The 12,700-nt window shown below is 52.2% G+C and overlaps 1 protein-coding gene across 1 annotated transcript; it reads left to right on the forward strand.

Annotated features, from left to right (window-relative positions):
• The first annotated feature begins 6,806 nt into the window (after positions 1 to 6,806).
• On the forward strand, positions 6,807 to 11,422 carry LOC136475122 (kinesin-like protein KIN-10A). Its single transcript, XM_066472676.1, has 6 exons — positions 6,807 to 7,603; positions 8,469 to 8,624; positions 8,710 to 8,817; positions 9,032 to 9,142; positions 9,214 to 10,644; positions 10,981 to 11,422. Exons 1-6 carry the CDS (start codon positions 6,962 to 6,964, stop codon positions 11,263 to 11,265), a joined length of 2,733 nt encoding a protein of 910 aa, XP_066328773.1. The 5' UTR covers positions 6,807 to 6,961; the 3' UTR covers positions 11,266 to 11,422.
• Positions 11,423 to 12,700: the final 1,278 nt, after the last annotated feature.

A 12,700-nucleotide genomic window follows, 5' to 3' on the forward strand; every position in this document is an offset into this window, starting at 1 on the left:
TTTTGCACACCTGCATGTGCCACTTGACAGAACTCCGATTAGAGAGAAGAGGAACACACGCGACACAGTGGACACAATGCTTGTGCTGCAAAGCGGCAGCGTTTCTTGTTGATTGCTATCTCTATTTAAGCAAAGTACATGCAGTATATATGGATACAAAAAAGACTGAATCAATCACGGCACGCTTGTGATCAGCCGCTGCCATCCCAACGCCCTGGGCCGTGCTGTGCACTAATCTACTTCCTTAAATAGAAGATGTACCCTGGGCTTACTATAACAATCTCCTCCTAAGCCCTGGAGTATATTTACACAAGATCCTTCATGCCGATCCCACTACAGAGTTCCTGGAACCGGCTACGACCAAGCGCCTTCGTGAGGATGTCGCTCAGCTGCAGCTCAGTGCCGACGAACTCGACGTCGATCAGTTTCCTGTCGCAGCATTCCCGGATGAAGTGGAATTTCACATCAATATGCTTACTCCGGTCATGATGCACAGGGTTCTTCATCAGAGAGATGGCGGACTTGTTGTCCACCTTGAGCTTTGGCGCGTGGACTGCTCCTCCGACGAGTTCAACCAGCAAGCGTGCCAGCCAAACAGCCTCGCACGCAGCTCCAGCAGCCGCGATATACTCTGCTTCACATGAAGATAGCGCGACCACCTTTTGCTTGGCTGATTGCCAAGCAACCGGACCACCTGCAAGGAAGAAGATGAGGCCGCTGGTGCTCTTCCGATCATTGATATCTCCGACAAGATCACTATCAGAATAGCCCTCCAGCTTGGGGACTCCTTCAGTTCTTCTTCCTGGACAGTAATGCAGTCCCCAATGCACTGTCCCTGCTATATAGCGAAGCACCCTCTTGACAGCAGCAAGATGTTCTTCACGCGGTGCTTCCATGAATCGACTAAGGTACCCAACTGCATAGGCCAAGTCGGGTATGGAGTTACAGAGATACCTCAGACTGCCAATGAGACTGCGGTAGTGGCATCAACACTTGAAGTCGTCCCCTCCTTCAGCAGCTTTAGCTTCATCTCCATGGGAGTGGCGCTTGGCTTGCAAGCACCCAGCCCCGCCTTCTCAAGAATTTTGGTGGCGTAGGCTCCTTGCCGAAGGGTGATGCCGCTCACTCCCTCCGTGACTTCCAGACCGAGGTAGTATGAGAGGAGCCCGAGATCGCTCATGCGGAAGGTGCTCATCATCTCGGCTTTGAACTTGCTCACCACGCCTGCCTTGCCTCCTGTGATGATTAGATCATCGACATACACGCCCACGATCAGGCGTGCTGCTCCTTCTCCACGGGTGTACATCCCGTGCTCGTTGGTGCAGCGTGTGAAGCCATGTGCCAGCAGCAAGGCGTCGAGCTTCTGATTCCAAGCCCGTGGAGCCTGCCGGAGTCCGTACAGCGCCTTGTGTAGACGCAACACCTTGTGCTGGTATTTGCCGTCGACGAATCCCGGCGGCTGTTGGACATATACCTCCTCCTGGAGGTCCCCGTTCAAGAACGCCGACTTGACGTCCATGTGGTGAACGCTCCAGCTGTAGTGCGCTGCAATGGCGAGAAGCAGCTGCACTGATTCCAGCTGAGCAACCGAAGCGAACACCTCTTCAAAGTCGATGCCGGGGCGCTGCACATATCCCTTGGCGACAAGGCGGGCCTTGTACTTGGCGACATTCCCGTTCTCGTCGCGCTTCACCTTATACACCCATTTGAGGCTGATGGCGTGGTGACCACGCGGGAGATCCACCAGGGACCAGGTTCTGTTCTCCCGGATGGAAGTCATCTCCTCCTCCATCGCTGCAATCCAATTTGGATCGCCTTCGGCCTCCTTCAGCGACCGCGGCTCCTCCACGCTGACTGAATGCAGTTCAGCCTCCACGGTGTCCCAGTCCGCCAGGCCTGGAACGGCTCCAGAGCCAAGGATGTTGTCCATCCTACGGTATCGGTGCGCCATGTCCTCGTCATCATCCGCGTCGAGGTTGGGGTCGTCGCTGAGCGGCGTGGCGAACTCAACCTGCGTCCCCATGGGAGCGATCCGAGCTCGTGGCGACGACATAGTAGGCGTGGCTGTCACGGCAGCCACAGGTGACTCCGGAGCGGTGGGCGGTGTCGCGGGCTCCCCTGATGTCGTGACCACCGACGGTGCACTAGAGACGCGACGTGGGAGCTCGTACTCCTGCTCGACGGTGAAGGGCTCCTGCTCGAGGTTGGTGGAGGTGCTCCCCCACTCCCAGCGCGCGCTCTCATCGAAGATCGTGTCGCGTGAGACGTGGACGCGCTCCGTAGCGGGGTCATAGAAGCGATATGCTTTTGACCCGCTCTGGTAGCCGATGAAGACGACCTTCTGGCCGCGGTCGTCGAGCTTGGCAGTGTGCGGGCGCAGTCGTTTGATGTAGGCGACGCAGCCGAACACCCTCAGAAAGTGCACGGGCGGTTTCTTCCCGTACCATGCCTGCTAAGGGGTCTTGCCTTCGAGCGCGGCCGTCGGTGCCCGATTGAGGAGATACACGGTAGTGTGAACCGCCTCCCCCCAGAAGTGTCCGGGCACGCCGCGTGCACGCAGGATGCTCCTCGCCGTGCCTACGATCATCTGATTGCGGCGTTCTACAACGCCGTTCTGCTACGGCGAGTAGGGTGCCGAGAAATGGCGCTGCACTCCTTCACCTGCACAATACTCAGCGAATTCGACCGAGGTAAATTCACCTCCATTGTCAGTTCGCAGGACCTTGAGCTTCTTGCCCGTCTCTCGCTCGATACGGGCCTGGAACTCCATGATGGCCGCCGGTGCGTCCGCCTTGGTGCGCAGAAGAGTGAGCCACATATAGCGGCTCATGTCATCCACCAGCAGCAGGAAGTAGGCGTTCCCGGCTGGTGTTTACGGCGTGATCAGCCCACACAGATCACCGTGGACGAGTTCGAGCTGCTCCTCCGCTCTGAACTTCACAGCCTGCGGGAATGAGGTGCGCTTCTGCTTCGCCAAGACACAATCTTCGCAGACTTGATTGACGTGATCAATCACCGGCAGTCCGCGCACAAGGTCGTCGCGACCTAGCTTCCTCAGCGCCTGGAAATTGAGATGCCCATACCTCTCATGCCAGCGCCAAGCGACGTCACCGGCTCAGGCAGTGAGGCAGACCGACGCCACGACGTTCATGTCGAGGTAGTACAGTCGACTCGCCGAGCGTTGTACCTTGGCGAGGAGGTGTCGCTGCAGGTCGTAGAGGCGTAGAACCCCGGACTCAATGTCCACCTTGAAGCCATCCTCATCCATCTGCCCGAGGCTGACGATATTGGTGGTGAGGCGCGGGATGTAGTACACCCCGTCGAGACGACGGTGTTCTCCGTTCTTCAGGGCGAACAGAACGGTGCCTTTTCCTTCGATGGCGACCACCGATTCGTCACCGAACTTTACAGTTCCGGCAACACTAGTGTTCAGCTCAGCGAAGACAGACCGTGAACCCGTCATGTGGTTCGTCGCGCCGGTGTCGAGCACCCAGCGTCGAAGCCCCACGACCTCTTTCTCCTCCTCACTGAGATGAAGGAGAACCTTCCGTTCGACGAGGTGAACGTGAGCCTGCGGAACATCATGCGGTGGCGACTCGGGATGAGAGCACGAGTCCTGCGACGCGCATACCTCAGTGTCCGCGGCGACGTACATGAGAGCCCCTTCTTCCTCTTCGGCTTGCGCGACATGTGTCACGCCCTTCTTCTTCCCGCGGCAGTCCTTGGCCCAATGGCCACCCTTGCCGCAGTTGTGGCAGAGAGTGCCGGGCGGTGGCTTCCCGCCACCGGCGTTCCTGGCGCCGGCGTTCTGGCCATTGCGACCATCACGTGACGAAGATCCTGCGCCGCCACGACCGCGTCCGTGCCCTCGGCGCTTCCCGCGGTTGCTGGTGCTGAAGCTGCCGCCAGAGCTCTCCCGCTCGCGGCGCGCCTTGCGTCGGGCCTCCCAGTCTTCTTCACAGAGCATCAGGCGCCCCATGGCGTCCGTGACCTCCTTGGGCTTTCCGCGATCCTCGAACACGCGCAGCCGACTGATGACCTCCTCAATTGATACTTGATTTAGATTAAGGAACATCTCGAGAAAGACGGCGACTTGATTCAGCCTGTCTGGGACCACCTGCAGCAGCTTCTTAACCACCTCGGCATCGGTGATGTTGTCGCCGAGGGAGCGGAGGTTGGTGGCGAGCGCGGTGATCCAGAGGCCGAACTCGGTGACGGTCTCCCCTTCCTTGAAGGAGATGTTGCCGAGCTCGCGTCGAAGCTGCTGCGCGCTGGCGTCGCGCGCACGTTCGTCGCCGATCCGTAGGATCTTGACCGCGTCCCACGCCTCCTTGGCGGTCTTCTTCATGGCGAGGGTGCTCCACAACTCGGAGGGTACCGAGCGCAAGAGGCCCGCCATCGCCTGACGGTCGTCGTGGTACTCTTCTTCGTCGGGGTCGTCGGAGATGCCGTCGTGGACGGCGTCCTAGACACGGAGGGTCTGGAAATTCACCTCCATGACCAGGGCCCATTCCGGATAATTTGTCCGGGTCAACATCGGCCACGCGACGTTCGCGGACGGCCGCTCGACGACTCGTGAGCCGGAGCGACAGCTATGGGAGCGGCCACGGTGACGTGGTGGCGAACGTGACGGCTGGACCTTCTTCTCGCCGGAGCCGTCACCGGTCTCAGCCTTGATTGGCGACTTTGATGACATGGCAACGGCGAGACTCAGCTCCGATGCCAATTGACAGAACTCCGATTAGAGAGAAGAGGAACACACGCGACACAGTGGACACAATGCTTGTGCTGCAAAGCAGCAGCGTTTCTTGTTGATTGCTATCTCTATTTAAGCAAAGTACATGCAGTATATATGGATACAAAAAAGACCGAATCAATCACGGCACGCTCGTGATCAGCCGCTGCCATCCCAACGCCCTGGGCCATGCCGTGCACTAATCTACTTCCTAAAATAGAAGATGTACCCTAGGCTTACTATAACACCACTATGGCAAGGAGTATCTTTTGTAAGTTAGCTAATTAGATTCTCTGTGATGGAACTTTTCACAGAGTTTAAGTTTTTGACTTAGTATGGTGCTTGAATTTTTTTTAAAACTATTTCAAGATTTAACGTGCTATTCTTCAAGATATGCATGTGTGCATGGAGGTGAGTACATGTGTGTGTTCATGGGCGTCTACGTCTCTAATGTGTACTAATTTAGGGGGGAAAAGGGAGAGTATATGTCCAATTATGGCAGGACAGTGTTTTGGGGGCTATAAGCTAGGCGTTGCAAAATTGTAATCCACTGACATTCGGCCTGTTCGCTGGTTGGTTTCTGGGCTGGTTTGGGCTGGCTGGTGCTGGTTTGTTGTGAGAGAAAAACACTGTTGGCTGGCTGGTTTGGGCTGGCTGAAACCAACAAAACGAACAGGCTGATTGTTGTAAGAAGGCACCTCTAGTGTGAAATCAATTTGCTCTGCAAAGAGCGTTCTACGCGGCCATTATGTGAACATCGGCTCACGGCCTGCTAGTTTTGTTTCCCTCTCGCTGCGTCAGATCTAGGTAGGTATGTGAATCTCTCGCTCCTAGATTAGTATTGCCAGGCTATTGAGAGGTGATTTTTTATGCAGCTTGGTTCGATTTTTCTGCAACATCCGATTTTTAGATCCCCTTTCCTCAAAAGTTTTTCTCAATCCCTCAAAATCTCCCCTCTCTCCCTCGTCTGGTAGCATTTTTTCTCAACCTCCTTTCCTACCTTCACACTCAATGGCATATGGGCTCCACGTTGCGCTGCACCACGCGTGAGCATCGCGGTGCCACCGCACTGAGCTCGGCATTGGTTGGGATTGCGCCGGTGCGCTTGGCAAGCGAGCCGCTGCAGCCGCGCACTAGGCCATGCGCGTGGGCTAGCCACCGCCGCTCCGTTGCGCCGGGCGCGTGGGCTGGCCACCGCTCTTCCGCTCGTTGCCACGACGGAGGGAGAGGACGCCGCGACAGAGGAAGAAGAAAGAGAGTGCCACTGACCTATGAGTCTCACAATACAATAGATGGAAAGGGACAGATTGTTTTGTTAATCTGCTGCAGAGCATCTCCCATATCTCCTTTAGTTTTGTTTTCTCAATCTCCTATATCAAAATTTTAGGGAAATGAGATTCTCAATCCAGTGGAGATGCTGTAAGGAGTGATTAGGATGCTACGAGGAGTGATTAGGGCCTGTGAGTACGAGACCACAAGCAAAGTGCAGCGGGGATTGCTCCCTAATGGGCTGCGTCGTCCGGTTAATTGAGCTTTTTAATTTAGTCGATATTAGTTTAATTATGTTATAGTAGTTGGTTTATGAAGGGCAGGCCTGGTGCAATGGTGAGAGTTGTCTCACTGAGTCATCAGGTCGTGGGTTCGAAGCAGCCTCTCTGTAGATTTGCGGGGGAAGACTTACCTCGGTTTTTCCTTTCCTCAGACCCTACTCATGTGGGAGCCTCAAGTACTGGATCACGGACTTGGCAGAGGAGTGCATGCGTGTTTCGCAATACTCCAGACCAGCTGAAATTAATTTCAAATTCAGATTAAATTTGCAGCATCTAAATGCCAATTACTCCTACTTAGTTCATATAACTATACAAGTTCTGAACCCGCATCGCAATTATACAGCGACCGCACCCCGCCCCGGACGCAGCACAGGCCTCGTGATCCCCACCGTCTCCATCCTCGCGCGGCGGCCCGATCCACCTCCCTCTCCCTCTCCCTCCTCCAGCTTCAAAACAAAAAGGGTCCAAACCAGGCTACCGTTACAGCTGCACGGCCCAACGGCTACTACCATTTCAAATCCCTTCCCCTTCTCCCCGTCCCCCCTCTACTCTCCACAGCGCTCCTTCCTCCATCTCTCTCCACGGGTCTGCGCAGTACGGGCTCACCAGCAGCGGATCCCCAGATCGCACCCGGCCTCCCGAAACCCTATCTCGGCTGATCGTGACCCCCCCACCGATGGCTCCGCCGCCCACCCCGCCTGCGCGTCCGGCGCCGGTGCCTCAGGCCACGGCCGCGGCCGCGACGCCACTCAGGACGCCCGCGTCCAAGCACCGCCTCCACTTCCCCGCCGCCACCCCGAGGAACGCCAACAACGGCGGCGGCGGCGCCACGGAGCACCCGGTCGAGGTGATCGGCCGCATCCGGAACCTCGCCTCGGGTGCTACGTCCGCGCTGGAGATCGCGGGCGGCGGGACGGCCGTGCGCGTGCGCGGCGACGCGGGCGGGTGCCGCGACTTCACCCTCGACGGCGTCTCCGTGTCCGAGGAGGAGAACCTCGAGGGCTTCTACCGCCGCTTCGTGCGCTCCAGGATCCAGGGCGTCCGGGTCGGGGCCAAGTGCACCGTCATGGTCTACGGGCCCACGGGGTCCGGGAAGAGCCACACCATGTTCGGCTGCGCCAACAATCCCGGGATCGTGTACCGCGCGCTCAGGGACATCCTGGAGGGAGGCGGAGGCGGCGAAGGCGATTCCGCCGAGGATGACGCCGGGTTTGACGCCGGCCTCTTCGTGCAGGTCGCGGTGCTGGAGATCTACAACGAGGAGATCTACGATTTGCTCGCGGGAAGCGGGGCCACTGCTAAAGGAAACGCCCCCAAGGTGATTTACGCTTGTTATTGTCACATGGCACGCTCTAGTCTGCTGATTATGTGCTTGCAAAATTTCAACTGTGATGTGTGTGCAAATGTGAATTCTTATTGCCTGGTACTAGTATACTTTATTAGGAATTTGCTCTAGAATAAGTAATTTGTGGTTTTGAGTGCGACATAGTGAATCTAGGCTGAAACAGGTACTGTGATTTTAACCCTGATAAACCAAAATATTTTGTATTAGGCGCTATACTTAGGTACTACTAGTAGTATTTTCTTGGGATTCAGCTGGTAAGTCACACGAACTGACAATGAAGTGCTCATAAGACATAACATGAATTAAACAGAAAATACCTTAAAGTGTCATAGATACTTTTCACGTGCTGTGATTTATTCTGCTGCTTATGTTGCTGTAAATGTGAGTTCCTATGCGACCAGTATTTCAGATCATTAATTACGGACCGAGAAGGTGGGTACCATCTTCTTGCTTCTTTGCGTGTGGGTTTTGTGTGGGTTTCTTGTCATTCGATCGTTGCGATTTTTAAATCTGATTAACTATAAGCTCAATATTAGGTCATTGTGATGTTTAAATATGTTAATGCGCTTTCTAACCTTAGTCAAGCAATGCCGGAGTTTTATCCACCAAAAACAGATTGTCATTTGGCCTCAAATTGTAATGTTTTATTGGGGATTGTAGCTCGAACATCCCAGGTCTTAATTAGGAAGTGCTGACGAGTTATAATTTGAAATGTGAGAGCAAATCTCATGATTACCAATGTTGCCATTCGTTGTTCTTGGTGACTGTCACTGTAAATTTATGAATTGATGTAAATCAGTGTATCATTGAAGCCTCACAGTTCTGTATCTATGCACAGGCGAGACTGGAAGTAATGGGGAAAAAAGCAAAGAACGCAACTTATATATCTGGAAATGAAGCTGGGAAGATATCAAGAGAAGTTTCTAAGGTGGAAAAGCGAAGAACTGTGAAGAGCACACTTTGCAATGAGAGAAGTTCGCGAAGCCATTGCATGGTTTGTTGCATTCAACCACCAGCACTTTGAGCATTCATTTTTTTTTTAAACCAAGCTTTTTATGAGCTATGCATTGCATCTGTAGATTATCCTGGATGTCCCATCTGTGGGAGGAAGGTTAATGCTTGTGGACATGGCTGGTTCTGAAAACATAGAAGCAGCAGGACAAACAGGATTTGAAGCCAAAATGCAGGTGTGTTATGCAACTGATTCCTGTATGTTTGTAGCATCTAGCATCCATGTGTTCCAAACTTCCAATTGCACTCTGAACAATGGCTTTCAAGTAGTTGCTCTGTGTATTTAATAGATAGTTTCACACTGATCTTGCGACATGAATTGTACCACTGTCAAAAGCCTATAATATTTTATTACATGTGCGGTCTATAATGTTGCCAATTTTTCCACAGACAGCAAAAATTAACCAAGGGAACACTGCTTTGAAGCGAGTAGTTGAATCCATTGCTAATGGTGATTCCCATGTTCCATTTAGGGACAGCAAGCTCACAATGCTACTACAGGTACACTACAAAAATTTACATTTATTGATACAGCCTCTCTCTAACGATGACCTAAATATCTTGTATTTCAGGATTCATTTGAAGATGACAAATCAAAAATCCTGATGATTCTGTGTGCTAGTCCTGACCCAAAAGAACTGCACAAGACAGTTTCTACTTTGGAATATGGTGCTAAGGCAAAGTGTATTATCCGTGCTGCTCATGCCGCAACACCTAGGGACAAAATGAGCTCTGAGGAGTCATCTGCGATGCTCAATTCCAGAATTGTTGCGATGAACCAGTTCATCCACAAGCTTCAAAAGGAGAACAAATTGAGGGAGAAAGAGCGCAATGAGGCCCAGAATGGGCTAAGGCTGAAGGAAGAGGAGCTAGCACAACTGAGAACAAAGCTCAATCTGATAGAAGGGCAAGAAATGGAGAAAACCTGGTCATTGAGGAGTGAACTCATGAAGATGGAAGAAGCGATGCTTAAGCAGCAGCAAGAGCTTACTGCACTAAGACAGCGACTGCAGGAGGTTGAGCGTGAAAAGGCTGATGGTTCTCAGCTAGTGCAGCAGGATATCTTTGGAGGTAGATTGCTGGCACGGCTATCAGAGATGCCTGCAGGCCTTGATCAATCAATGGCAATGTCCATGTCTATGGACTTGGATACGGGAGACCAGTCAGCCATGCAAGATGTCAAGGTAATAAAGGAGGATACTCGCCAGCAGGGCCACATATGGAATCAAACAGCCACAGCAGCAAGTGCTTGCACAGGGTCTGTGGTGCAAGAAGATGATGTCAGGCTGTCCGGGTATCCTGAAAAGACTGTCCTCACCACTGTGTTTGAGGAGGGAGATGAAGAGGATGCAGAGAAGGAATGTGGTCTTCAAGAGGGGGTACGCAAGGAGGTTGTAGAGGAGAACTTTAAGGTGGACATAACACAACATACACTTTCTGAGCTAGATGATCCTGCAACAAGGAAGCATCGGATTGAGAACATATTCAGGCTCTGTGGCAATCATCGTGAAATAACTAAGAAACCAAAGGTCCAGTCACCAGCAAAGGAAATGTTCTGGAATGAGAACAAGTCTCCAGCGAAGCAAGTGTTTGGGGATCAGAACAAATCACCGGCAAACCAAACTTTTGGAGATGAAAACAAGGAGCCGTCGGCATGGGGAGCTATAGAGAACCCCATGTGCGACGTCAGAGTGACTGACAGCCCAGTGTCTTCTCAACTTTCTCCAATCGTATGCCAAGTTGTGGATGCACCATTATCGGATCAACTGAATACATGCAGTGCAATGGAAGAGAGTGATCCCAACAAGGAGAACAGCCTTGCTGGACAGAAGGATGGTGGCCTCTTGGAAGTTTACATAAAATGGGAGTCTGGCAGCCTGATCAAAGGGCTGAAGCTACTGCGCAACTCATGCCTTTCAGATCTGAGGAAGCTAATAGAGGCTCACTTTCAAGAAGTAGGCAGCAAACAGCAGCAGCATCAGTTCACCTTCCTTCTCCTAGGGGTACGTCACTCCTCTCTATCCATGCCATGCTTTCACCCAAGTGTTCTGTGCTACCTGTTTCTCATCACAATGGTGCTCATTTATAACCATGTACTATCTTGGGGAAATGAAACCCTACAACAATAGAGAAATGAACATCTTGCCAACGATTTTGAAATAAAAAAAAGTAGCCCATTTATTTGAACTTGTGTTTATCATTCTGGAAGAAAATCCGATTTTTCCAAACAACTCATTGATAAGAAAACCATGCATATCGATAAATGCACTGAAAATAGCCTGCTTATATCACAAGGAAAGTACTGACAATAGTGCAAAATTGGTGGTTGATTGGTGCAGGATCCGTCCGGTGCTCCGGTGTCCAGGGACAAGGAAGCTTCGGTGCAGATAAGCAGGCTGCCTCACTGGAACAACCAGCCGGACAGCTACCTCGCGTGCCTGCGCGCAGCCAAGAAGCCGGCTGCAGACCACATACCCTTCAGCCTGCTGGACAGCAAGCTGAACACGGTTGTGAAGGACGTGCACCTCGCCGCAGGTGCGATGTCGCCCAAGGTCAACCAGATGAGCTCACCGAGCAAGGTCAACCAGATGAGCCCCAACTACATCCGGGAGCTGAGAGCTTGAGCTCCGGGTGGCATCTGTTGTTGCTCGTCTCGTGGCCACATGACTGGTGTATCTTCTATGTATGATCGATCGACCATGTTCTTTGTAAGATTGATTGCTAGTCTGGTTTCTTTAGCCGGAACTACTACCACCCGTGATTTCAATTATGAGATGGCATCGCTCAGATGCCACCACCTATCGATTCTTGTGTGAGCTACATTTCCTTTTCCTCTGGTCGTTGGAGAGCTGGAGGCGTGGGGCTCTGGTCTGTAGTACTCTGTAGTCTGTACACTTGTACAGGACGCCGCGGGCGAGCCCGTGCCGTGGTTGTTGACGCCCAGTGCCAGTCCCCAATCATGAGCGCTGGCCGTGCTTTGCCAGTTTGCCGGCCGAAAAAGGGTTACAGGCACGCGTCTCCCAGCGCCAGCGGGGAGGATGTTATCAAATTTGTCCCTCCTGTTATCTCGTTGTTAACTTTGTGGTTCCACTACTGTGATTTTGCTGTCGTCGTCTTTTGAAAAAAAAAGGAAGAATCTAAGCCCTCTCTTCCAAGCTCAGTTTTGAATATTTTAGTCCTTGAAAATCTATTCATATTCCATTTCAGTAAGACATATACTCCGTACCTCATTACTCTGCAATGCTCTAACACGGTTTTAGAGTCTGACTGAGGATGCCTTGGTGGCTATGGTATGCCGCAGGGTGTGAAGAGCAGTGCCCCAGTTCAGGAAAACATACATGGTCGAGAACAAGGCCGGGAGCTCGGCGGAAGAAGCCAAGAAACTGGAGGAGGTCGACACCAACCTGGAGAAGCATTACATAGCAGGGCTCCGCATGAGAGATGGCAGGACAATCGGCCTTGGCGGCCTCTAGAAACTCTGCTTGCAGATGCTGCGGCATTGAAAAATTCAGAGAGCCTGCTCTCTACAACCTACACAGTGTCTTGTTTATTCTTGCACTTATAAATTTTCCTGGCCGGTTTACGTTAACTACTGTGTTGCCGGGTTATCTTGAAGCTCTAGAACATGTATGCCCTGATTGACACTCCTGTACCGCGTTGGCATAACCCGTCATTCTGGAGTAGTAATTCGCCGGTTATTGTTTCACCCAAAGATGTTTGGTTTGAGGCCTAACTAACTATGCCTACCAAGAATATTGGTTACGACTAACGCAACGTCAGGATCAAAATTTTGGTCATTAATCCTTCATTCATGTACCTACAAAACTTACAGAAGCCCTTACAATTCAGTTTCCTTCCGTTGGAATAGTGCAATAGAAACAACATGTGGTCTAAGCTATCTCTTTGCTATCTTTAACTCTGACATTACAAAGCAGCAATTTTAGCTGATTCTACACCTGCTGTCCCTGTGGCTCTTCGTGTTGAACTTAAACCTAAAAGTGATATAAGGTAAGCTGCCTCCAAGACAGCCCTCTCCATCCTTCAACAGTACCTTGTACC

The sequence above is a fragment of the Miscanthus floridulus genome, chromosome 8, assembly GCF_019320115.1.
Source record: "Miscanthus floridulus cultivar M001 chromosome 8, ASM1932011v1, whole genome shotgun sequence".
Lineage (NCBI taxonomy): Eukaryota > Viridiplantae > Streptophyta > Magnoliopsida > Poales > Poaceae > Miscanthus > Miscanthus floridulus.

Coding starts and splice junctions, on each gene's coding strand:
- LOC136475122 (XM_066472676.1), top strand. CDS start 6,962: ATGGCTCCGCCGCCCACCCCGCCTGCGCGTCCGGCGCCGGTGCCTCAG. Junction 8,625..8,709: donor GTTCGCGAAGCCATTGCATG/GTTTGTTGCATT, acceptor TTGCATCTGTAG/ATTATCCTGGATGTCCCATC. Junction 8,818..9,031: donor GATTTGAAGCCAAAATGCAG/GTGTGTTATGCA, acceptor ATTTTTCCACAG/ACAGCAAAAATTAACCAAGG.